The sequence below is a fragment of the Gavia stellata genome, chromosome 19, assembly GCF_030936135.1.
Source record: "Gavia stellata isolate bGavSte3 chromosome 19, bGavSte3.hap2, whole genome shotgun sequence".
Taxonomy (NCBI): domain Eukaryota; kingdom Metazoa; phylum Chordata; class Aves; order Gaviiformes; family Gaviidae; genus Gavia; species Gavia stellata.
Window position 1 is genome coordinate 2,417,384 of NC_082612.1, and position 27,211 is coordinate 2,444,594.

Genomic DNA, 27,211 nt, shown 5'->3' on the forward strand with positions numbered 1-27,211 from the left:
ACAGGTTCTTTCCAGCAATTGGCCAGGGAAGGACATGAATAGCACAAAAGTGCTGAGGTGGCTGCAACTCCAACAATGCGTCTGGCACCCAGAACATGGCAAGAAGAGCAGCATCTGGGTGAAAGCAGAGCAAAGCAAGTTCCCAAGGTGTTTTCACAGAGTGTTACTTTCAGCCTGGCCACCCAGAAAGCAACATTTTTGGGGGGGCGCGGGAAGAGGTGACTGTTTCAGCCTACGATGTCGAATAGAGAGGTGGCTCCAGAACAGCTCCTTTGAGACTGACTGGCTGGAGAAAGCTGTGATGAGTTTCTGGTTCCCTGGGCGTACACTTGCAGTTCTCAAGGCAACAGGCAGGCGAATGTCTGACCGGAGTCCTGAGGTTTAGGATACCAGCTCCGGCCTTCTGCCGAGGCAGACGCACAGAAGAGGCAAAGCTGCAACTGCAGTACTGTGAGGACCCTGGGCTGTGCCAGGTGCTTTTAGCTAATGCAGATAATAAACAATTGCATGAAACTTCCTGGTTGAAACTGGCTCCAGATGAACAAAACCGTTGAACAAATCACCAGCTAGGAAAAACCCCCAAACCAAAACAATGCAAAAACCAATGCCTCTATTAGAAGACAGTAATACATTTTTAAAATCTGTTTCACTCTCTAGATCTAATGGAAATAGTTCTCAATGAGAATACCCTTTTAACTGGGGAAAAAATAATTTTGTAATTTTTAAAACAAGTTTCCACTTGACAAGTAAAAAAAGTGTTATGCCTTCTCAAGGCCCTATACATACCTTAATATGGCGGTGTGCTTTTATCCTAAACAGTAAATGTAACTGTCAAGTCTGCATTTCACATTAAACCATGCAGCTGATAACTGTGACACAAATACCAGAGCAAAAAGAATACCATTTTTGCACCCTCCATCAAGAACAATGTTGTGTTGTGTTTTGTTTTTTAAGTTGAAGAAAAAACCCCCAAACCTTTAAGGATAAATGCATCGCTAACATGCAGTGGGATCCTGTGCAGAGTTAGAACAGTTAAGAGGTCTGTATGGAAAAGCATTTCAAATCATCGGCTTCTTTTTACCTGATAACTACAGATACTTAACAAAGTTTCACTCGGTGTTTTGGATTAGTTGTACAGATCAGTTTTGTGAAAGGACCAATGGCATTAATAATAAACAGTCAGTGCATACTGGTAATAAGTAGCGCGCAACACTTTACAGAAAAGATAATACTAGGCCTACAGCAAAATTGTCCGTTGTTCCTGGGCGATACAGGAGCCTGCTCTGTTTCGAGAAGGGTACTTCGCAGCCCACACTCCTAAGGCCATTTTCAAATTTTACCCGTGTCGTTCCTGTAATGAATCAGGCCATTTTATTTTCGCTGATACAGTGGTTATGATCATCTATGGCTGTCAGTGCAGGTACAAAGAGAGTGCGGGGCTGAAAAACGCAGGATCTCAAGCAGTTTTAAAATGTAGTTTTAGAGTTGTAACTTAGCCGGTAAGAAAAGTCTCCTCCCTTGATGACAGTGCAGATTCTCTTCCATCTCTATACCACAAAAAGTTATACTTGACACAACCGTTTCTCCACAGTGGACAACGCTGGGTAGTGGTAGTTGGCATTAGGTCAGCTCTAATAGTTTATTCTCCAAGCTCACACGTTAAAGAAAACCTACTAAGATGTCCTGATGAGTGGGGACCTTTCATCTTCAGTACTCTGAAAGAAAAAAATCGCAACACGGCAAAGTTAAATGTGGCACGTTAAAGAGCTTCCACAGTGGGGAGGCTGGATTGCCGAGACTCCAAACAGGAAAGGAAAAAGCTCTTGGCTCCTACTTCTAAGTACCATTTCCTGTAAAAGAACCAGCACTGCACTAAAAAAGCGCCAGAGGGTGGATGGCAGCTTGGGCAGGAACCCCGGGGCTCACTATAGCACCTTACAGATGATGGCAGGCCACAACCACCCTGGTGGGAGGGGGATCACAAGGAGAGCTATAACTAGCTGAATTACTTATGTTTGCAGGAAAAGCAACAAAAGCGATGTGGAAAAAACATGGAATTTAGGTGTCCCTTTGCCATTTTAGTCCCTGGGCAGTCTTCAGGAACATCCAAGAGAGCTGCTATGAAGCTATACAGGCAGGGTGGGGCAGGAATGCCTGTGACAGGGCCCTCAGGCAATGGGACAGTTTCGACTCTCCAGCTGAGCCTGCCAATACCACAGGCAGGCTTGAAAGCTCAAAGAAAAAAGTACCAGGCTGTCTTGTAAAGGAACCTGAAGTACTGTCCTGAGAGCATCTGCTTGTGAAAGGCTTCCTGGGTACCCAGAGAGAAAAATCAAGAATGAAGCCAAGAGAGCCAAAGATCAGCTGCTAAAAGTCACTCCTCGAGGAACGGAGGCTGCAGACCTCACCGCCAAAGTGCCGCCGCTACCATCACACCCCTAGTGCCACTGGAGATGTCATGGTAGTGGGACCCACTGACACAGATGGGTCCCACTGACTAAGACAAAGCATACGCAGCGTGTGGCTGGGTGCTCTGAAAGTAGGCGTGAGGGCGCTTTCTCACACCGATAGAAAGTATCTAGGAAATACCATACAAGCAAGACCACACTAAGACCACAGCAACTACAAGGAGAAAACAGCCTACTAGAGTACCCAGTCTATTTCTCTAACCAAAGGATCCATAGTTTGTCTCGTCTGAACCCAACTGCCTTGGCTATTAGGGTGAAATTTTGGCATCAGCTTTCAATGTGACTGGGAACCTTAATGCCAGCATGCCATTTTGTGACAGTACTTCTCATAAATAGACATAGAAACTAGTACTTTCTGGATAAAACTTCTGCATGCTGTCGTCTGTAAAATGCATCTGTTCTTTGGTCATAAATTTGCATCATTATTCTGAAAAATAATCAACTGGCACAACGCAATTGTTTCTACGGAGAACACTGTCAGATTGTCACTGACTAAATCTGTCCATCAAATATGGTGGACGTTTGCATCTTATCTTTCAGGGTCCTCTAGACAGGCTGATTTTTTTTTAACTACTGTTGGCAAGGGAATTAGGCACAGAAGACATGACCTGCCTTACCATGTTTCTTATATTAGCTCCATTCCTTTGTTTTGGTGCATTTATTCTGAGTCTATTAAAACTTCCCTTCCCTAGAAAGGTCATTTTAAACAAAAACAACATATAAAAATGTTTGTGTGCAGAAAGACACTGAACAGGTAAAATCAATGAAAAGAAAATCATATACAGGCACATGAACAGTGAGCAAGGTCAAATTCAAATGCTACTTACCTCTTCACTTATTCCCCGGGACCTGCACACGAGCACAATAAAAACAATCCCAAAAACAATTCCTAGAGCCATGATTACGAAAGGGATTCCAGTTACAACACTGGCTTCCAGCAGGACGTGCTTGAGTTTGCTGGCAGATTCTTCATCAATCAGAACACTCTGAAGCAGAGAGATTTGAAGAGGAAAAAAAAGATTTATTTCTGTTCTTCCTTTATATTAGACTGCTTTACGTTTGTGAAGGGTAGGGAAACAACACTCCCACAACTCTGCACCTCTGCTTCATTGCTTCTTGATATACTTTCCCTCTACTCTCCCTTAGCTCCCCTCGCATGGCCAGAGGGATCACTTAGCCTAACTTTCCAAAGAAAGTAGTGATTTTTAACTCTCAGTTTAGGAATGGAATAATATAGGCCTGGAATAATGGCGTACATCATCGAAATTAGTCCCCTGGAGTCCTCCCTGAATCCAGTTAATTCAGTGATCCAACTACAGCACAGGAATATTCACAAAAGACGACTCGAAAAAAGATGTGATCTTGTGAACTCCCGCCTCTTCATCTAAGCGTCCCTTTCCCTCATGGCTAATGCCTTTGAAATTAAAAGGACTGTCTGATTGAGAGTGTTTTGCAGGGCTGAACTTAATGCTATGGTCAACAAGCAGCAGGAGGATGTTAGTTAAGAAACAGCAACAGCTTCCTACCTATCACTGTACAAAACACCAAGAAAAACAGCATTTTCTTTTCTGGTTAGCTCAAAGACAGTGTTTTTGCAAGCATAAACATACCACGATGCTACAAAGAAATAACAAAAATATTTACCTCGTTTATATACATCACTGGGAAAATTAGCGTTCGGATGTTGCCTGTTTCACTGTGTAAAAAAAAAAAAAAAAGAAAAAAATGGGTTTGCAACTTTTCAACTTGAGGCTTCTGAAGACAGATTATAATAGAACAATGAACGAGGAAACTGTCCCTAAAAAACCTCTGGACTGTTCCTCTTTAGTGTTGATTTTCACCTCCCTACTGGAGTAGAACAATCTCAATCTCCACGTTGAATAATAAATTCTGTTTTGGGAGCAATGGCATATTCTGGGACTTGGTGGGGAGAGAGAGAGAGGGATCCATAAGAGTCCCATTAATAACTGACTGAATGACAGATTTGTGCCAGTCAGCAGGAATGCTAAGCTAAACTGATGTTGAAGGTTACTCATATTTGTAAAACACAGAAACTATTGTTCTATCAACATGCGCGCAGCAGCAAAAAACCCCCAACATTTGGCAGACATGAAATAATAGCTTACACCTAAGTTGGGTTAATGTAACAGCTCCTGGGCGCTAGAAAACAAGGTGGTGCTATTCTGAAGAAACATCGCCGACTCTCCCAAAAGGATCGAGCAGATAAGATACTTCTTTTTTAACTATAATATATAGCAAAGCTGTGCCAATAAACACCAGCTCAGAAGCTGAGTAGGAAGAACAGCTATCACACAGCATTGGTGATGAGTAAATCAGCATGTCAGAAAGACACAAGATGAACGGTATTTCTGCACAACTGAGCTGCAGTTTGGGGACATCCCCCTCATACTGGAACATCCAGAAAACCAGGCAGTATCCACTTGCAACAAAGAAGAAATGGGGCATTTTACTCACAGGTTACTTGAGATTCTGTTCCCATTTGCAGGGTTGTACTGACTGCCAAAGTTGCAGTACAAAGATTTCTCTTTATCATACCAATGCAGTTACAGGCCAGGTACTTCCCTCCAGCTGATCAGACGAGCCCTCCCTCCTGAGTTTTAGACAGGACTTGCCTGCTGTTGTGAGACATGCCACTTGGTCTACTTTTTGTGCTTGTTGGGAAAAGGCACGGGCAGCCCTGTCTGGGGTCATGCCTTCTCATTCAGTTTTCATGTGACCACTGCTGAGAAATGATGGTAACTGCAATATTTTTGTCTCCTAGAAGTGTGAAGAGTAGGATGGCATGTCCTTGCTGCAGTGAGTAGCCACTCTCTGACTTCTAGCTGCACTCCACTGTGGCAGACCTTCTGTCTGAGCAAGCAAACCAGTGTGATATGACTGATGCCATCACAAGCACCATGTGGAACCTGTCCATAACATCTTGCTTTTCTTGAATACTGTCTTTACTCTGCAGATGGAACTGCAAAATCTACTTGATCTGTGAGAAGAGAGGAAACTGCCACTTGTAGTTGAGATTTGACTGGATTTCTCTCTCTCTTGCTTGCTCTCTCCAACTAGCATTCCATCTAAACACTGCAGACAAATTAATTTTGAATATCAAATCAGATCTGAGATATCCACCTGGCAGCAGAGAACACTTACAAAAATTCAGGTAATTTTCTGACGTGAACATTGATTTGCATCCGCTTGGCTGCTTGCAGGACAAGCCCTGTCAGCTAGGGAATAAAAGAAATCAGTGTCAAAAAAAAGAAAAAAAAAGAGTAAACGTGAAATAATAGGAACTGGGAGAATACCACCTAATATTTACACTGGTGCGGACCTGACAAGGCAAGACAAGACCAACTTAGTGTTATTACTTATTTTCCTTTACCAAGATACTCTTGTAACTCACATGCCTACATTCCAGCCTGCCTCTTAATTAAGGAGATGTGAAGAGGCTGCAACAGAGATAAGGGTGCCATCGTGCTGTGCTGTGCAAATTTAAGCTTGGGCTCCAGAGAGATTGATCCCCTTTCTTTCAGATCCAGCTGTAGTTTTGGAAAAGGCCACCACCTACAGCTTTTTTTTCTGCTTTCTGAGTACTGTTGCAGAGACTGCAACCTCAGCCACAAGGCAAACCTTTCTTTCTAAAGGGTGAAAAACTGATACTGATCACAGCCAATGGGAGTGTACAGCCACAGAGATAATGAGCGTGAAACACTTCTCACAGTAATGCCACCGCTACAGTAAGAGTTGTACTTAGATGCACAGGACTGTTCTCATCATTCAAGCAGCAAAATTTAGTCTGGAGAGTGGGTGGGAGGGTGGCAGTGCAGAGCTCATTTTATGGCAGTACAAAATAGCTGGATAAGTAGGAGCAGGGTAGCAACTGGAAGAACCTGGCACCAAACCAGATACCAAGCAGCATTTGCACTAGACCTTAAGAGACAAACTATGCAATTTCCTCCTGCTTTAGCTACACATAACAGTTTGATGAGTCAGAGTACTCTGTTTCTGCAAACCAGGCAGGTCATGATTTTGCTCTTTCCCTCGACTTACATTCGTATGTGTGGATGTAGAGATCAGTGTTGTACTGGTTTTAGCTGGGATAGAATTAATTTTCTTCATAGTAGCTGGTATCAGGCTATGTTTTGGAATTGTGATGAAAACAGTGTTGATAACACACGGATGTTTTAGTCATTGCTGAACAGAGCTGACGCAGCCTTAAGGCCTTTTCTGTTTCTCACATTGCCCTGCCAGTGAGCAGGCTGGGGGTGGGCAAGAAGCTGGGAGGGGACACAGACAGGACAGCTGACCCAAACCAGCCAAAGGGATAGCCCATACCATATGACATCATGCTCAGCGACAAAAAACCGGGGGGGAAGTTTGCCAGGGCTGCAAGGGTTGCTTGAGGACTGGATGGTGGTGACCAACCAGGATTTTTTCACATCACTTGTTTTTCTTGTTTTTGTTTCTCTTTGTTTCTGAGGCCGCACCTGAAATACTGTGTTTTGTTTTGGGCCCCTCACTACAAGAAGGACATTGAGGTGCTGGAGCGTGTCCAGAGAAGGGCGACGGAGCTGGTGAGGGGTCTGGAGCACAAGTCTGATGAAGAGCGGCTGAGGGAGCTGGGGGTGTTCAGTCTGGAGAAGAGGAGGCTGAGGGGAGACCTCATCACTCTCTACAACTGCCTGAAAGGGGGTTGTGGGGAGGGGGGTGTTGGTCTCTTCTCCCAAGTGACGAGTGACAGGACAAGAGGAAATGGCCTCAGGTTGCGCCAGGGGAGGTTCAGGCTGGATATTAGGAAAAATTTCTTTCCTGAGAGAGTGGTGAAGCATTGGAATAGGCTGCCCAGGGAGGTGGTGGAGTCACCCTCACTGGAGGTGTTCAAAAAACGTGTAGATATGGCATCTCTAATTGCACAGGCACAATGGAAAAATATTTTAATTCCTGCTATCCAGCAAAGTTTGCTCTATACAAGCAAATACAAACGTATCAGTTCCACATAAACTAGTACTGAGGTCAATGGGACTATGTCGATACTCACCATCTAAGAAAGTGACCTAAACCCATGTGCTTGGATTCACTTATATCACCCTTTAAAAAAGGCTGCACTTACAGGATTGATGTCCAGAAACGTCTCATGATCTTCCTTTTTTGGATGCATCCCCTCTATGTCCTCTATAAACTTTTGATCTGCTTGGTAAAAATGTGGAGCTGATAGAAATATTGGAGCACCTGGAATGTGAGAACATGGAAAGTCACCACCTAAAAAAGGCAGAGCAGGATTCGAGGAAGTCTTTGAGGACCTCAAAACTCTTCCCACTGTGCCATTTATAGTGAAAGGAAAAGTCCATTCTGGAGCTACAGAATCAACACCCTGACTCCGTCTTCAGAACAAGCCAAATTTTCCCTTGTGCAGCATCAGCACAGCTTCATGTCTCAAGCCTGCATGCTGGTCTTTTGCACTGTTTTCATTCAACTACTCAGGTGTGACAGCTACCTGGATAAGAGCAGAGGGCAAATGCCCAAGCTGCTCATTATGGATCGTGGTACTTCCTTCTGATTCCTTGATTTAAATAATCGCTGGAGCAGACAGCATCTGCCAGGAACATCCCCTCGGATCACTACTGCATTTTACAACCAAATGATCACGTGTTGGTGGCCAATTTCACTTAGCACAGTCATAACCCTACAGTCTTCACCAAACTGTCCTCATATATTTCAGATAGAAAGGAGAAATATGTTCCCCACTGATGTCGTTCCAGTCTGCTTCCACCACCTGGTAACATACCTTGCTTGCAGACGCTGACGTTGAGGACACCAGTGCCAGGGCAGTTTCCTGGCGGCACACAGAATCCAGCGTTGTCTGGGTTAACTGTCGTGTTGGCAAATACCATAGCAGAGGGCACAAAGCGGTAGGTTGGGATGCCTGCAACAGTTCCTGAGCTGTCGTACACCAGATAAAAAGATCTGCAAGGAAGAGAAGCCAGACCCAGATTTGTTAGTCTCGAGCACACACTGACACCTGCTGCAGATATCTCTTTGCCTGTGTATCAACTTAAGTTTACAGTAAGCTAGAGGTTTGGTTTAAGCCCCTTCCAACGATCTTCTGTATTAAATTTAATAGGCTTTTGATCAGCAAATACACATCTCGTCATTCTGCTGCTGCACAAAATGGACGATCCTGTGCCAAGTGTGTTGCTGCAGGGACACTGATGCCTGCCTTCAGCATTTCAGGGTCTCACTATGGTCCCCATGTTGCTATTGCGTGTTATGTGAGACAGTGCTGGTACATGCTACTGAGAGGGACAAGGAAAGGAACACAGTCGCGGAACACAGAAGTCCTGAATTTAGCGTGACACACATTTGTATTGATTTAAACAGCAAATTTCAGATCGGTTTTGTTCTTCACAGACAGCGAAATGGGCAAGGGAGGAGACAAGGTGGAACATGAGGAAAGAAACACCAAGATTTTCTGCACCTTGTTGCATTTCAAACAGCATTATGTCAAGTCATGAATCTCTGAAGAGGGCAACTGGGTTCTCTAAAAAAACAGGGCACAGAGGAAGATTTTGGAGGAAATAAGCTTTGGTCAAGATTCATACAAATCCTTCCATTCCCCTCATTACTAGCCTTACAAGGCAGTCCAGGCTGTCTTTCCAGTCATCTTCCAAATTTTCACTTTACCTTTATTTTGAAATAGCACATCCTTACCTTGATGCAGATTGGGGTTTTTTTGGTATAACTTTGTCATCCTTCATATCATAAATAAATGCAGAACACTCACGCTGTTAAACAAAATCACGGGAGGAAAAACACCAGCCTAACATGAAACCTCAAGAGGAATAGATGTAAATGCTCTGCTTTAAAGTCTGAGTGACATTTTCTTCTCCTTACCTGCAGAAATCAGAAGAAAAGATATAAATGTTCTCATCTTTGCTAATCAGTGGGTGAAAGGATGTCCCATCTGTTCCATTGATCATGTTACATGTCTCTGTTGTCCACCAGCTCAATGACCTGAAGAAAACGAAGCAAAGAGAGTAAGGGCTAAAAGATCTGTGAGCGGTGGTCAGGTGATGCCAGCTCACGGTCTAAGCAAACGAGTATCAGACCTGTACAGTGCTAAGTCCTCTTGCCTCAGCTCTCCGCTAACAAAAAAGGGGATTAAAACGGGTTTAAATTACATCTATAGACTCTTTAAACTGGCGCCAGGCAAGCAAGAATACGTCTGCAAGAGTTCCTCCCATATATGTAATTGCTGGCAGATGTTTTGTTTAATGGGAGAGGGATGCTTTAGGTGGTTCATCTTTGGCTTCTTTGTAACACTTGCTGCCTGCTGAAGTGGTGTTAGATGCCCAGGCACAAGATGTCCCAGCCTTGGCTCTGGGTACAGAGCAGCAAGGAAGAGTGGTGTCTGGGAACACTGGCTGTGTAGATGCAGGAATACTGTCCCCACAGATGGCTGGGATGGCAGTCCTAGAGGAGGGAGTAGAAGGACGGTCACCTCTGCCAAGGGGCAGTCAGGGATTCAGAAGCAAGTATTCACAGCAGTCTGCTCTCTAAGGGCCAGGGCTGTCTTCCTTTCATAGTTATATGACACATATGAAAATACCAGGGGCGGCTGGTCTGACGCTTCAGCTGCTAAAAGCTACCGCCACCCTCACAATAAAAGGGCCCTTTTTTTTTTGTAAACATTGCTTATGTTCATCCAAAATGTGAAAAGGGGCAGATTTTGACAGAGGCCACACCACACTGAAAAACTTACTCTTTTCCTTTCCATTCCACAATCCTTGAGAAGTTAAGGTAGTTTGTTTCCCCACTTAGGAAAACATATTCTCCATCATCGGTTCCATTCATCTGCAAACAGATACATGAATTTTTAATCACTCCACTCATTCTTTAACACCTGACTGGTAATTACAACGAGGTGGCAGGAGTTTAAGCTGTCATCACTTCAAATCCACCCCAGGAGTGATGGACTCCCCCTGAGGTAAGTGCAATTCATTAAACTCCACCTTGAATATAAATGGGGTGGAAGTGACTGGGCTAGATTCTTACACCTCCCAAGTGAAGGAAATAAAACATTATATTAGCCTTTTTTTCCTTTGAAATTTGCCACTGAAAAAACAGCCCTTAGCAAAAAAATAAACCCACAGAAAAAAACCTGAGCACTGCAGATGATCTCCAAGAAAGGAGGCCCCACAGCCCAAAATGACGTGCAATCAGAAACGCTATGGAATCCAGTAATGGCTCTGGCATAGAAATAACACGCAGTTTCAATCAATTACTACGGAAATTGGTCAGGAAACTTTTCTAGTGGTTTGCACAACCAGCCCCACAAAGCCCATGTTTTTCAAGCGAGCACAGGCAATAGTGGAGCGATTTACATCCACCCTTGGAAAGCTTATCCATACCTGATAAAGGGAAGTCAGATAAAACACTCAGAGCTGTGCTACCAGCCAGTGCCTAGATACAGCCAAACTGAAGAGGGAACATCCTTTTGCTATCCCTGCAGCCTACCTCCTGGCCTCAGTCCAAGCACATCCTTCTCAGCTGGCTGGTGATGACAGTCCAAACTCTGTAGCAATGACATCATTCCCCATCTAAAGCATCAGAAAGTCTTGCATACCAGTTACCTTATTAAAGAAACCAAATACTGGATCGATCTCAGGATGCAAAAGATGAATGGTTGACAGGAGCCTGTCTTTGTAGCCCCACAGTAATTCATGAACAGTGCGAACTGTAAACAGGGATTCTTGGTAAAGAAGCAGCAGCACCTCTGTGGCAAACTGAAGAGGGGTTGACCTGGTCCACTCCATCGCAGTCTGCCAGGGGATTGGAATAAGGGAGGAATGGTCAGATTTACTGTAGAATAAATAATACTACTACATACAAACACAGACACACAGACACATTTCAGCATTGCACAAGTTTCAACTGTATTTTCAGTTTCATTACTTCCACTTGTGGCAAGTAATGTGCTGGCTAACAGGTTCTTCAGCTTTTCTCCCACAGGGATGAGCTCTTGCAGATTCCAGTTCAGCCTGGCACTGGCACACAAACAGCTCAGTTCCATGTCATTAACTGCCATAGTCTTAAGAACAGATTTTAAGCAAAATGTGCAAAACCGCTTTCTAAACAGCCTGAATTTCACAAGTATATTACAGCTGGAGACGTGCTTTGAATTTCACCCTTAGGAAGTTACGGTTTACATTTTTAAAAGCCGTTTTAAAAAGATAGCAATTTCTCCAAAATGCAAACAATACCAAAATTTATTTCCTTTCTAGCTGACTAGTGGTTTTACAACATGTCTTTAAAAAAGCAAAAACAAAAGAAGGAAATATTCCTTGGGTGAACCAACCTGCAGTTCTTCTAGTACTGCCTGTTACAGTACATCACAGTCAAAAATCTGAACAAGAGATAATACTTACCACCACTCAAATGCCTGGGAGGAATTGTAAATACAGTGACTGTATTGTCTGCAACTTTTAGTAAGCTGAGACCTATCTACTACGATATACAGTGCATTTATGTATTCATTCATAAAATCAGACATGACATTTTCGGAAATGCTGGAGAAAAAGTAGAAATGAATGTACCCTGTAATTGAAGTCAATTAAACTAGTACAGGGAGTAAAGGCTTAGTTACACAATCAAGAAGTATTTTAGTATAGTCTCATTTCCTTTGGAAGGTATGACAGCTTTAGATCTGCTTGTTCTCATACTGTCCCTGTATGAGACCAAAAATAATGGTCTGCCTCTGATCACCAAAATGAGACTTCATTCAGCTGTATCTGAAACTCCTCTGCTATAATTTTTTTTTTTTTCAGTTTGAGAGGCAGACTTGGAGGCAATTTTTGCAATTTTGACAAAAACAACCCCAAGCATTCCAAACTTTCTCATTCAAAAGTCAGAGTTCCTCCTATGTATTTGACATCACTAATTCTCTAGTTTCATTTACTCATGGAAACCCAACAAGCCTGATTTCTGCTCGTCTCTGAAGTGTGTGTCAGCTCTCAGCGCAAGAGTGAGGCACTAACACTACAGAGGCATATGGCAAGGGAGGAACATAATAAAAAAGCCCCACAACAGTCCAAACCAAAACTGAATGCAGTATCTGCCCCGGACATAAGCAGCCTCTCTCGTTCTTCAATCATGTTTATCTACCACAAAGGGAGAGACGGTATGACGCAACAAGCTGCTAGTTATAAAGTGTGTTAGGATGATTTCCAAGCAGAAATTAAAGAGAACTCACCACTGCAGGAATATTAACTGTTCTAATCAGGTCCACTTCAGGGTCTCCGACTGACTTCTGAGGTTCAAATACATACGTCTTTGGATTCAGAGCAGATACTTTGGTACCATTGTCCAAAAACTGAACATGTACTCTTGGCCTGTATTCTCTGAAAAACAAGAAAGTTTGTTCTCTAATCAAGTTAAACAAGTCCATATAACATTAACGGCAATTAACTTATGGCTATTCTACTGCTTTAAGCACATAAAGGGCGGGTTTTTCAGTTCATTAGGAGTAGATTCATCTTTGCTACTGCTGCTGTCAGCAACAGATCTGTGTCAGCGTAAGCTGAATTAGACCTCACAGGGTGCTTCCAAAAATGCCACCCCACATATGTTAATTGCACTTCATATTTTTGCCTCATCTTTAAAAACCTTCAAGGAAAGAGAACAATTTCAGACAGTACAGAAGGATTGAGAGGCACTATATATGGGACTGCCCTTGAAGTACAATTTGAAAATGAAACTTTTGCCTCTCTGCTGCAGGCAAAATTCACTCCCAGGCAGAACAAGATGTAGGCTTCATGTAAGTCTCATTAACCTGACCTAAGAACCTACCAGAATCTTTCTGCTGGCTTCAAAGTACTTTGCACTAGGACTTCTGGGCTTACTTACTACACGACCACAGAACAAGCCTCATTTTAGCTCTTCTCCTTTAATTCGCAGGCAGGAATCCTGGACACAACAGAAATTCAACTGAATTTTTGCTGTGAACTACTCATGGCCTGGGAGGTTGCTTCTGTTGCTGCCTAAGCACTCAGACAAGCAGCATAAAACTCAGGATTGCTGACAAACAAGTGCGATTGGCAAGAAACATCAAATGCTACCTGTTGGCCTGATGAGGAAGTCAGATCTTAATGACCCTGAAACACATGTCATAACTGTAATTCAGTCCATTGCCATTGCCATTTTACAAACAAGAAACACAGAATTCTGCAGAACTGGCTGTCTCAGGCTCAAAACGAGCTATACATGTGTCTTCAGCAAACCCAAAAAGGGAAATGGCAGGCTCTCTGCTCATGGCATGATCCTTTTGGCATACCCATGAAGCGAAACGCACTGTATTTCCTAAGTCTACATTCACTCAAGAGTTTGTTGACTTTTACATTGCTTTGCTTCCTGTGTAAATTTTAAGTCCCAAGATGTGAAGGTGAATTATTCCGCAAGACCCTGGGCTATGATGTTTTTCATTCATTTTGGATCCTAGATCCTATCCTGGCTGCACCAGATCCATCAATGCAGCTTCATGACAGGCTGTATTACTTTGGTTCAGTCCTTCAAATTTAAAGCAAACTGGAAAGGCCCATGAAACTATTCTTGTTACAAACCAACCATTTCCCATCTTCCTTACACAAACAGCGTATCTACCACTCTACAGCATCCCTACCACCTAGGAACATTTTGGTCTCGCAACACTTCCAGCTTGATCTGACAAGAGCCTATTGTACAGCAATCTACTTTATACCCTAGGGCTTGAACTAAGGGGATGGAAACGGACAGTTGGGAAGTGCCTTCCCTAAAATAGGCCAGAGTTAACCTGAGAAGCCTCTCCAACTCTAAAAGGGCCAAAGAGGAAAATAATACTCCCTGATTAGGGATATGAGTAGGAGGATCTCAGATTTTAAAGACAAAAAGCTGTAAATGTGTGCAAGACCAGACAATATTCAAGTGTTCTTTGTGACTCAGCAGGCTTGGGCAGATAAGCAGCTTGCACTTTATAATTAATTATTTTATATGCTGCAAATTCAACTTCCAGGATTTAAAAACACAAGCACTACTACATTTTTGTTACAGAATCTACCCCTGCGCTAACTGGGTTTACAACGTATGTCAGTCAAAACTATGAATTGCAGGAAGAATATGCCGGAAGAGATTCTATTTAGCTGCTCTACCTCCTCCCTGTCGCTCATTAGATTTTTTTCCCTCTGATTGTCCGGGCCAGTTCACTTCCAGCTTTTCTCCCCAATACCCTGTTTTATAAAAACACTGAGCCATGCACCTCATGTTAGGGCATTTTAGGTCTTCTGCCACATGCTAAACCTAAATGAGTCTTTAATGCTTTGCTACGCGGGGCCTGTGAGACAAACGTGGTATTTATTCTCTGGCTCGAGCATGCAGTATGTCTGCAACATCCCTCCCTTCTCCCTCTCCTCCCACATGCCTCCTCTCTTCCCCCACCCACCGCTGACAGTCTGGTACAGTCGGCAGTGACAGCTAGGCAAGGATTAAAGAATCTGCTGGAAAAGAGCGCTCCACTTTCTAACTTTCCTCTTCTATCAGACAGAGCACAGCACAATCGAATCCTGTTCAGACATGTCAAAATCAGGCTAACCAACCAAGCCAGAAGCAACCAAAACACGCAGCGCTGGAACGCGCAGCCTCCCTCCCTCCCACCGCAATAAACAAATCCGGGAGAGCCAGTGTCGTCTGACCCGCTCACAGCCAGCCTGTTGCGTGGGGAAGGCTCTCCCAGCCAGCCACAAACCAGCAGCTCAGGCTGGGCCTCCCCTCCAGCACAGACCAACCCAGCCAGCAACACCACCAGCCCTGTCCATCCCACTGAACTCTTTCATGGATAAGGTGCAGCTTCACAAACTGGGCTGTGTGTGACACCCAGAAGACACTTGGAGCTAAGGAAAGAGAAAAAAAGAAGCTAGCAAAGGGGACTGTGTACCAGGGTGCAGAAGAGCACAGGTCTATGTGGTTTCATGTAGCTCTATTACACCTAGAGCTGGCCCTATTTATCCTCCTGACAAAGAATGCACTGCTGACTAATTATCAGCATTGTACTACGGAGAACTAAAGAAAAGCTTCGGAATTCGAAAGCTTATGTATCTTTTCTCCAGCTCTACTGGTTTATCTTATACAAGGTATTTTGCCGAAGTACCACATGTAGTTTGCAAGGCTAAACGGACACAGTACTGAAATACAGAGGAGACAGGGGAAAAGATTGATGGCAGAGGGTGAAGCAAAGCTGAGGTGTGGGAGGAAAGAAACAGAAAGGCAAGACATACTGCAGAGACAAAGGCTACCACAAAGGCTCTCCCTTTTATTCTATAGTATTTTTTTCAAATACTAACAACTAGGTTCTGATCATTTTGCAGCTTAGGTAAAGACAACTCCTTCTGACACTGAGCCAGTGCCCGGTGTGATTGAGTGTGTGTGACCAGAAGTGAGACTGACAATGAGAAATCAACTTTTTGCCGTGGTTCTCATACCTCCATGACTTCAAAGACCGTAACACTTCCTGCCACAGGACTGCTCCTGGTTTACACTGCTGCATGCAGCAGAGCAGAATGAAGCTCTAAAGGCAAATTCATTTGTAAGGTGACTTTAAAATCTCTCCAGGTGCAGCAGACTCAGGCAGTTCAGGGTGTAGCCATACCACGCAGAAGGACAGTTCAAGAGGCTGGATAAGCTCCAACACTGCACGTGCCCTTAGTAAATCCGGCTGTCTGTAAAAATGGTAAATATGTCTGAATCTAAGTAGGTTTTATAGTGAGGGTTGGCTGAGGAAGATGCCTGTATTACCACTCTCTAAGTGGTTTTCTGGCCACATTTTTACCAATGTGAATTGTGCAACTTCAGCTAGGAACTAATTTCTGAGTGAACACATGAATCACACTTTTATGCAACACTCCTCTCCCCAGACTCTAAAACATCACCCAACCAGTCACTGTTTTTTCTCTCATAAGACAGTAGGCCAGGATGCAAACACTTCCTCTGTGTTCAGCAGCTGAGGAACTGCAGCACACAAGCAAAATCTTGCTCAAAACCTGACAGAAGTCACTGGCTTAATCTGAAACTGATTGCAGGTTCTCCAAGTGTCAGTCTAGTTGTACTGTCTGGGTGGTGTATGACCATGCTCCCTTGAATAAACTTTTACTCACACGTTAACAGCTAGGTTCTCTCCCAGAATGGGATGACAAGCATTCTGGATCCCACTTTTGGCTTCCTCACACACAACAGGTTTAGTCAAATGTGAAAATAGTGAAATGGTCCTACCGGTAGGTGTACGGCCCTATTTCCTCTACAAGAGGCGTATCGCCTTGAAGCACTTCCAAAGGATTTGTCACATTAAAAAAGTAGAACTGCATATAGACTGGTGGGGGAGGATCCTCCCAGGCTTCAAAGGTTTCCGTGCCATTTTTCAGTACTGTTCCCTGAAACAAGAGAAAGACAGATTAGCTGTTAATGATAGACACTGTATGATATTTATAGGAAAGAGAGGAATTCTATGCCCTCGGAACAAGCACAGGCAATACAATTCGAGACCCCAGTTCTACAAATGTTTATGGATATGTTTTACTTTGAAGCATCTCACTAAACATCAACAAGATCAGACACATGCTACAATGGCTCACAGGCTAGGGGCATATGTTTGTTGGGTCTGTTGTTCCACTTCTTCCCAGAAACACTTCTGCCTGACATTTTTCAGAATGAAGACTTATCAGCTATTACACAGAGATCCCGTTGCATTTCCTGTGTCAGCAAAAACCTAACCTGGTGTAAGATACCATAGAACATGCCAACATTAGAGATAAAAGTGGAACTCAATAGCGGGAGGCCAAGAGGTCCTAAGAGAGACCTCTTGGGAGTAACAAGGCCAGAAAAGAAGCTTAGATTCCTTGTGTTTATGATTTCTTTGCCTAAGAATGTCAGATTCCAGTACAGCTGTGAGATTCTGTCTCCAAAGCAATTAGACTTTGTTTTTCAGTGGCCTGTGAGGAAAACCTGCAAGTGATAGAAATTTCCTCCATGTAAGCATACTGGGATTCGTGCCTTTCCGAGTTCTCTGAACAGGGCAAAGATTCTTTACCCTCTGTCTTTAACTACTTTCCTATAGCAACGAGAGCGCATGCATTCCAGACCCATGGACTGTCAGTCTATTTTGTAACCAATAAAACGTGGACCTACAAAAGAAAAGCTATAAATCATTATTGTATGACAGAAGCACTTAAGTAATGAATCAGTAATTCCTTTACCTACCAGCATACACGTTATAAGGAAAGTCACAACCGTACCTATATGTAGCTCCACGAGAAACACATAATACAGGTCTCAACCGCCCATTTTATTACCATTCCACTTCAGATGAAATTAACCCCAAATATAAAAGCATCACCACCAACACCACCAAAATCAAGGCTTTTCATACAGTTGTAACACTGGTACTGCTACTGTGGTAGTAAAGAGAAATTTGGCTTGCAGAGTGGAATTTTCAGGAATAAGCACAAAGAAAACTGTATATTTGAAAACCGTATCACCTGTAGGTGGAAGAAGGGGAGGGGGGGAATAATTTGCAATTAAATGGGTCTCATCAACACTCGCTCTTTTTATTCTTCTGAGAAAACAAGTCAAACATTATAAGTGCAAGCTCAAAAGCAGAGCAGACTGGACAGCTGCCATTTCTTGGTTACTGTTTATGGGGTCTTAACTTTATCAGCCACAGTTGCCTCAGGACTCATTCTTGGTCTTCCCACTTAAGGAGCTGTTTTCTCCCCATGTAGACTTTAATTTTGAATGATTAGATAAACAGAAGACTGTTTCAAAGAAAAACTTATTGGCAGGAGCTTGGAATGGCAGCAGCATTGCTGAATAGCGATGAAAGCCAACCCAGCTGGTAGCACTTCGCAGTTGCAAACTGCTTTCCTCTAAGAATATCAAACCACGTATTCTGTGCACACCGTAAAAAATAATATATTTTAGACATGCCTCAGGAGCTTTGTGCATTTCTTTGGAACTACCACCACCTCATATGTACCATTTCCTACACAGACCAATGCTTTTGATCCTGTTTTATTGTGATCTATGCCAAGGAGGCTCATCCCTCTATTCAGACAGAGCCATCCTGAAGTTGGTTTGGAGGATCAGGAACAGAAAATCTCCCCAGATCAGGCATACCGTTTCCGTGACGCCACCATAAAGGGCTGGGAGTGAGACAGCAATGTATTTAAGACACCTACAGATGACTGTGATAGCTTTTCTCCATATGCAAATAACCACACTACAAAGTCAATTATTTCAGAGGTGGTGGTCTAGTGAACTACTGATGTCTGCTCGCTTCCTAAGTTGTATAAATCTCACATGTCTCACGTGCATGACACACAGTGAGTATAAGCTTGACACTGATAAACAGAGTAACTATTGCCTGTCTTGACCTTAACCATCCATATCTAGGAATTCGAACTGTTCCCTAACAACTACCAAGCATATTCAGGGCACCTATCTATTGCTCAAATGTCTCTCATAGGAGGCAGCTAAAATGAGAGATTATTACTCAGTCTAAATGTACAATGTTTAAAAAAACAAGTGTACCCTGGTCATATTCATTCCAGTTTTAGGCTCCAGTCTATCCTTTATGACAGCGGGATCACACGTACGATGTGCAGGGAGGCCACATCCCCTGCCCCCCTCCCCTGAGCTAGACTGAAAACAAGAAGCTCCCCATCTTGATGTAGCACCGCAAAATGTGCCACGGGGTTCTACCACGTGCCCTCTCTGTATACACATATGCACCAGATTACATGCAAAGAGCATTAATAAGAGGGAAATGAAGGAGCTTTTCTCTGGCAGGTTGGTTTAAATACAGGCTCTTGAAGTTTTGAAATCCTGTCACCCCCTGGGAGATGGGCTACAGAGCAAAAGTGTAGCGAAACAAAGTAATCTGGTGATTTTTTTGCTGGATCCGCGTGACACCGTTTGGATCTCCCACAGAAACGACGTGTCTGTTTACAGCTCTGTACAGTGACATCCCCAGTTGTAAATCCAGATTCATAAACTTCTGAGTTGGATTCAGATAGACTCCCATGGAACTCTCAAATAATAAAATAGGGTAAGCTCTCTTCTTTTATTTCTCTCCAAATATTATCAGGGGTCTTTGTGTGTAATGTGATTTACACAGCCTGGACCTGAGAGAAAAATATGAGCACATGTTTTTGAGCAAAACACATGTCCACGTCCCTCAGCTGAGGGCATTCAAGTTTAGCTCTGCTGACTTTCCTCCACACCAGAGGAGGATCTGATGTTACATTACTGGGACTGCTTGGTTTTCTGTCAGAGCTTGTGTTCACTACTAGGCTGGGCAGGCTGTGAGATACTAGATCACAGGACTGCTCTTTAATCCAAAATATGTGAAAGAGACAGCTCCACTGTAGTTATTGCTGCTGCTTCATACATTTATATGCAAGAACAAGAGACACAACTTAAAGTATTCAGAAACCTCAAATCAGACACTAGTCCTGCAGGCAATAGCCTAGAGAGGCCTCAGACTGAGAGATGCTGCCTCAGAGAGATGCAAGGGTGTACCTACTGCAAGATCACAACCTAAAACCAGCAGACAACATGGTCTCCTGTCTTCACTCAGAAGCACAGCAGGGGTTCTCCTTCCCAAGTGGAGTCTACACTCATTTCAAGCTTACCAAAGCATCCTTCCCACTGACTTTATTTATCATGCCAGTCCTGAATTTGCAGCTGTCTCATTCTTTGGTGTTTCCCTGTCTTGACCATGCTTCACACAAAGGAAATAGAAAGTGAGCTTCCCCTTCCAAATGTAACTGTTACTGGCAGTGACAGTGGGGGTGGGAAATGGTACTGAACATTTTTGGAACCTACACAGAAAATAAAATTTCTTTTTTTTCCCCCTGGAACTGCAAAATGTTCCAATTCCAAGACACAGTTTTATGCGTTCATCTATGACAGAATTTAAATGCAACTTTTAAGACAAGTGATAGGGTAAGCTTTCAGAGCAACATGAGCAGACTTCTCTGACCCTACACCTTGGGAATGGTCTGCTCTAAAGGAGCATCTCAACTGCTCCTTCATCTAAGCCTCCACACCAAACTATGCTGAGAGCTCTAGTATTTCACATTAAACAAACAACGATACATAAACTAAATCAAGGGACAAAATATCTTCCCTGTCCTTTTGGGTCTTAAACACTGCAGACAATCCAGCTCTAGAAATGGCTGGCAACAAAAGTCCAGTGAAATTTCAAGGGGTTAGAACAGTAAGCGTTTTCTAGAATTATCAGTGTAAGGTATGGGGCATAAAGAAAACACTTTAGGTAAAGGACTGATTGCCCAAGTTTGGAATTAGGTGCATAGATCAAAGGTTGCTATATTCATAAACTCAATGCTTATGGCAATAAAGTACATAACGGTATAACTGACATGTAGCGTAAGGCAAACGCTGCTAGCAGCTAGGAAGACCTTTCTCCTGTGGGCAGCTAATTTATTCTTGTTCATTACAGTTGTATTCGACAGAGTTTCAGGTGCTAGCCCCTGACAACGAACAGACACTGGACAAGTTAGACATCTGATCTGGCATGGCACTCTAATTCACAAAAAGCCAGTAAGACTGGCAAATAAGACAGAGAATAAGTTGACAAGATTTGAATGCCTTCCAGGAAAGGTGCTTCCACTGTCTTTGTCACTACACATCTGCCTGCTGATTATCAAGGGGATGTGAAGCCTGATGCCAGGTTGGATTCCCCACTCTTCCCACACCCCCTCTGTATCCGAGAACCCTGCCTTTGGCTTGAAAGGATGCAGCACGCAACCCCCCTACTGAAAGCCAACCTATCCTCAGTGGTTCACAGGTCCTGGGTTTGGGGACACGGCTGCTTCAGCTGCTCCAAAATGCTCCAGCTGTAGTTGAGACTGCAAAGACAGCTCTTTGCTGCAAGTCAGCTCTCTTTGAGGACTGCTGGAAAGCCCTCAAAGGAACATGAACTACCTGTCATAAGAGCAACCTCTTGCCCCTTCTGCAACGCCTCCAATGACAGAGGGGTTGAGGAGGTTAAGAAGGGCCAGAGCGCAGAGATAGTATTTCATGTCCAATGTCCTGGACCGCAGAGAGCTGGAAAAGCTCAAGCCTTGCCACATTTCAAAGGCAAATTGAGATTTGTCTATTTGCACAAGATTTTCTAAGCTGCATACATGGTTACACAAGAGACAGCAACTTTCTAGACTACACACAAATGAGAAAAAGCTCACATGGGATAAAGCACGTGTGGAAAGCAGCCGAATCAGCAGAGGGATTGGGAGCACACTGCTTTGGGGCTGAAAGCTGTACTTCCACAGTTTATGTGTGTGGTGGCTCCTGGAGAAGGCCAGGAGTGAGTCAGTGGCTAGCACAGGGAGCAGAACGCTTGATTCTGTGCAATTCAGATGTATGCTAGCACGAGCTGAAGAGCGGTAAGCAGGAAAAGACTGAGCTCTGGAAACTTTATCCTGCATTGCTGAAAGCCCTGCTGAGTGAATACCAACTTACTCTTACATAATCAACCATTCAGGGTAAGGAGCGTGTAGCTAAGAGATAATACGTGTAAGGAGGATCACGCCTAATTCCTGACAGTCCTGCACTCTCCCGCCAAACCATTTTTTTTACCCCACTGCTCTTTTCATGAGCATGAAATACACTTGAAACTAGAACTTCTGCTGTGATGCAGAGGATGACAGACTCCTTTCCAAAGAGACCGGAAGATCTGGGAGGTGGAACTGCACATGCCTATGCAAAGCTGTACTGATTTGGCTTGGTTTGCGTACAACTTTGCATACATTAACACATCACTTCGCACCTGGCTTTCAGACTGCCTAGAAAAGGTATGGGCTGACGATCAAATGACTTCAGGATAAACCATCCATTACCCATGTTACTCTCCAGCACGGCAGAGGCACGTATCTGAGAACAAACACCGTAGGAGTAGCTGTATGAGCAGTTCCTGAAGAGCAGCTGACACAATGGCAGGCTGCACAACAGCTTACCCTATAGTTGCCTTTTTTTTTTTTTTTTGGCTATCCCCTGAAGTTTACAGGTACGCTTCAAAGTGCCACAACTTGCTTTAAGCTGACTGCCAACCTAAAATTGCCCTTGCTAAACCAAACTGATTTAAGACAATACAGCTTCTACGTTAGGAAATGCTCCCCATCAATACCCCAAAGAAAAGAACAGTACATTGGTTAGGACATCACAGGGGATCAGCAGACTTCAGTCACCAGTTAGACAATAGCACTGGTCAAATCCCTTCATTTGTTAGCACTCTTGGTTTCTCTGTCAGAATAACAGAGAGGATGATATTCCTCAGACTAGGCAGATAAATAATAGTTCATTTACACGCGTCACAGGTGTTTTAAGGGAGTTACTAACACAAACACAGTTGACCCTTCCCACTGGACCACCGGATAAATGCAAAGAGCCAATATGAGAGAGGAACAAAAGCTTAGGCAGACCACGAATGGCCAAGGGCTCTGCATTCATAACAATGCCAGGATGGGTGTCCCCGAAGTGTGCTGCAAGCAGCCTTTAACAACAGGATGAAGCGCCTCACTGTCATCACCCAGCCTAGGAAACTACCACGTGTTTCAGCCCATAGCACCTCTGGCAGTGCTCCAGAGGCAGCAGTAAATGGAGCAGCAGAACAAGCTACTGTATGAAAGCTGCAAGAAGTCCATGATAGGGATGGCAAAACAGGAGGGGTGCTTTGGGTGTCCCCTGCTCACCTCATGTGCTGCTGCTCTGGAGCGGGCTCCTCACTACAGCTGCTGCCCCACAGCCAGTAAAGCTGCCTCAAGAGAACTGATCTTTACTGCTATTTACTCGGTTTTTACCCAGCCCAGGCCCAGCGCAGCCTGAGCTCCACCCCGAGCCCCAGCCTAGCCGGGTGGTGCAGGGCAGGGGGGATTCACTGCTCAGGGATGCTCCTGCCCTCGCCCAACCACAGCTGGTGCAAGGAGGGAGCCAGACAATGCCAGCTGCCAGCCCCCTCCCTCCCTCCCTCTCCTCCCAGGGTTATTCTGAGAGGGAATAAACCGGTCAGGAGGGATTGGGGTGGGAATCGGGCCGTGCTCTCACCTGCTTCACCTGCAGGTCCACCACCGTCTGGAAGACGTGTGCTACCAGCAAGGAGATGCTGGCGATGAGCAGCGTCATGGCCAGGAGCCCCACGGTGACGAGGCACAGCGACTTCATGGCCGCTGCCGAGGAGGGACACACAGCCGCCGCCGCCACAGCCGCCGCCAGGCTCCGGGCCGGGCGCAGGGGGCGGGCGGCCGCCTCGCCCCGCCTGCCGACGGGCCGGGAGGAGCCGCCGCCGCCGCGGTGCCTGCCCGCAGGGCGAGGAGGGTCCCGGCGCTGGGGAGCGGCTTCGCCGCGGCCGGTGGCGGGGTGGGAGCGAGGGGAGGGAGCGTACCTCTGCCAGGGGGGAGGTTCTCTGACCCGGGTCCGGCAGGCCCTAGCTCAAGGCAGCAGGTTGGTCGCCGTAGCCTGCTTGGCAGGAGAGAGGAAAATGTGTCCGAAAATAATGTGGGTTTGTTCCTGCTTGCAAGACGAGCTCCCGCTGGCACGGCCGAAGTCTTCCTGTCTGCCGTGGACGGATCTGCTAGTGCGCGTCTCTCGATGCAGCAGGCATCTTTAAAAGGTTTTCTGGAAAACAAGCAGAAAAACAGCTATTCTTCAGCAAGATGATTAGGGAAGAACTTGCAGGGTACACGAACTGCCTCTAGACTGACTTAAGCTTCATAGGGATCAGATTCCACCATAATTCAATACAGTTCAGCTTCCGCTAACACAGTTAAGCCACTCCTAAGAAATAAATTGATGTACACATTTCTCCTTTAAAAGACAGTGGGCACTATCGCTCCATCTGGTGCACTGCTAGCAGGAGGGGGAGATGGCTGCAACAGGGGCTTTCCCAGCAATGGATGGTGTGCTGATCGCTTTCCATCACGGCCTTCAGATTGCACAGAAGGAAGGAAAGCCTCTGCAATACAGGGCTCCTGTCCCATAACCATAATCAAGCTGTCAGCAGCACTAGCGTTTCGAAAGTCATGAGTCGGTTCCCTCTCCTCTTGCACTTCCAAATCATGAGGCTGGCAGCTTGCCATCATCAGCCTGATCCAAATAATGCCTTCCCTAGAAGAGAGCAAGTAGACCGTCAGGTGGATTTCCTGCTTGGATGGACTGAAGCATTTTCCTTTATAAATACTACTCCCTGTAATTGCAATTGCAGTGACAGTATTATGTTACTATGCGCATTTTTCTTTTGCTTATGAAAGGTTATGAGGTCACATTTCACAGTTGTTTGGAAAACTAGAATTTTTGTGGTTCTACCCATGCAGTGAAAAAAAAAAAGAAGATTGTTCTGGCAGCTTGTTTTCATTTAGATTCCCACTCCAAAGTAGTGTTCTTAGCTCTGTTTCATCATCATCTCTCCAAAAAACAAGCAACAGAGTAAATGATTAGAATCTGTTTTTGAAGGATCATTTAACGACAGCAATAGAATTCTCCCCCTGGAAGAAATCTTCCATGGGAATTCTCTCTCTGAAACCACAAACCTTCCCTTACACATCGGCCTTTGGTTGGGACCAGCTGTAGTGACAATTTTTACAAGCAGATGCCTCCTCCTGCAGCACATTAAACATATTCTCCGTGGCTGCTGAAGCAGTGGAATGGAGACCTCTTTCTCATCTCACCTAAAGTAGTTTAACTGCTCTGTGACTTCTGCTTTTAGTGAGGACATCCCGATGCATGCACTGCAATGTAAGTAAGAAACCGACCAGGTCTGTTGTCTCTAAATCAGAGATAATAACAGAAGAACAAGAACAGACCGCAATTCTCTAGTTATGCAAAGCCATTTTTATCATAACTACTTTTCACAGCCATGAAGCATTTTTTATTAATGATGTTAAAGAACATGCTGTTTTATCTGAGCACTGAAACCCTGGAAAATCAAAAGAAAGGCTGGAATATTTAAGGAATTCCAGCGATATGAGGTATCTTAAATGGAAGATACAATTTTTTTTTCAAAGGCTAAATTTGTTTGCTACCACAAGGGATAAAGGATTCTTGCAGCCCACAGGACCACTGAAATTCTTTTAGCTGAACCCTGACATGAATAATTATAGATCAAGCAATGTTTTCTGCAGAATTTTGGTTTTCCTTAATTTAGTGGTTTGGTTTATTTTTTCATAAAAATCTACCCACGTGATGCACAGAACCACATCGTTCCTCCGTACAGATTTTCTAGATTCTCAGTGTGAATTATTTTCTTTTTTGGCAAATTATTTTACCTTTGGAAATCAAGAAACTGTTTACTAGCAATGATATATTTAAAACATTCCCCTGAAGAGTGACTCCACCTCTGAACTGCAGCATGGGAATACAGTAGGTACACTGCTGGCTCAAGGCACTACTGTGTCATAATTACACATCCCTGAAACAAGCAGAGGCATATCTTCCTATTCCAAAATCATGACGATATTACAAGATAAGGCCCACATTCAGGACAACATGGAAATGTGCTTACCCAAAGAAGACTTCACATCCTCATTCTTTTTCCTTTCTTACCCCCTTCCATTAATCTTCTCTCTCGCCACTCCTTTCACTTTTTTACTATTTAATTTGCCGTTCCCAAGAATCTCCGCCACTTAAAATGAAAGTTTTTACAGAAGTTCATGACAGTTACTCTGCTCATGTGCTACACCGTTGTCTTATCTCCATTGTAAACTCTTGGGGCAGTTTTTTCTCTTTTTCTGTTATTGTACAGAAGCCATCACAACTGGGAACCCAGCCGTGCTGGGCGCCTTGCACTAACACCATAAATACGGTGAAAATAATAAGCAAATCCTACTCTGTAAAACATACCAGGTGCCAGCTCCCATGCTGGGGCCTCACTGACAATCATTTAGCGAAAAAACAAAAGGCAAATTGATACCTGGGACAGATTGTCCCTTCCCTCTTCAGTGCCCTTCCTCACACTCGAGGGCAGATGCAACAGGCCTGCTGCATGCATGATGTTGGGATCTGTAGGACAGAAGCACATCAAAATGGATGCATGTTGCCAGCAGGATCCCTTTGGAAATGTAAAGTTGCAAGGGGTGTGGAGGGCAGGTAAATCAGAGAACGTTGAGTTGTTAGAATCTGGAGAAACTCAACTGTAGGACAACACACCAAGCAGGCCAGTCATTGAGTCTGCCACAGAAAGCTGCTGTCTCTTGTTCTGCCCCCATCACCCCCATATACTGTTGGGTTACCCTAGATTTTCTAGTGTCTTGTAACGAAAAGAGCAAGCTTCACGCTTCCAGGGGAATAGTTCAGGGCCTCTCCTGATGATTTCTGTGTGGTAAAATGATTTGAGAACCCTTTTTTAAAAACTAAACCATGAATGAAATAGTCCTGTCCCATGCACTGGGAAAATCTTTAAGAAATATAAGAAGTCATTACTTCACCTAGGTTGTCAACGTGGCTTCTTCAGTTTGTGTAACACCAGTTACTCGGCTTCTTGGGGTCTACATAAGGAAGGAAAAGGCTTGTTAAGGAAGGAATTGGGAAATCATACAGCACAGTTACAGCCAAATCAGAACAGATCCCAGAAACCCTTAATCCTACTCCTGTACTTCAGTAACTATTAGACCTTTCTTTAGCGAATGTTTTATGATGGCCACAAC

The 27,211-nt window shown here is 44.2% G+C and overlaps 1 protein-coding gene across 2 annotated transcripts; it reads right to left on the reverse strand.

Moving 5' to 3' along the window:
• Positions 1-644: 644 nt before the first annotated feature.
• SCARB2 (scavenger receptor class B member 2) lies at positions 645-23,758 on the reverse strand. Of its 2 annotated transcripts, XM_059826837.1 has the most exons (12): positions 23,619-23,758; positions 16,770-16,927; positions 12,727-12,874; positions 11,108-11,296; positions 10,237-10,328; positions 9,369-9,488; positions 8,263-8,441; positions 7,588-7,706; positions 5,631-5,704; positions 4,113-4,164; positions 3,296-3,454; positions 645-1,715 (listed from the first exon to the last, which is right to left on the reverse strand). In XM_059826837.1, the coding sequence occupies exons 1-12, from the start codon at positions 23,733-23,735 to the stop codon at positions 1,674-1,676; spliced, it is 1,449 nt and encodes a 482-aa protein (XP_059682820.1). In that variant the 5' UTR covers positions 23,736-23,758; the 3' UTR covers positions 645-1,673. The 2 variants fall into 2 exon arrangements, with proteins under 2 accessions (XP_059682820.1, XP_059682821.1); XM_059826838.1 differs by lacking the exons at positions 10,237-10,328; positions 11,108-11,296; positions 12,727-12,874.
• Between the last annotated feature and the right edge of the window lie 3,453 nt (positions 23,759-27,211).

Excerpts from the sequence above, each read along its gene's own strand:
- SCARB2 (XM_059826837.1), bottom strand. The coding sequence starts at position 23,735 with ATGAAGTCGCTGTGCCTCGTCACCGTGGGGCTCCTGGCCATGACGCTG. Across the intron at positions 12,875-16,769 it reads ATAGGGCCGTACACCTACCG|AGAATACAGGCCAAGAGTAC; the intron begins GTAGGACCATTT and ends CTTGTTTTTCAG. Across the intron at positions 9,489-10,236 it reads GTGGAATGGAAAGGAAAAGA|GTCATTGAGCTGGTGGACAA; the intron begins GTAAGTTTTTCA and ends CGTTTTCTTCAG.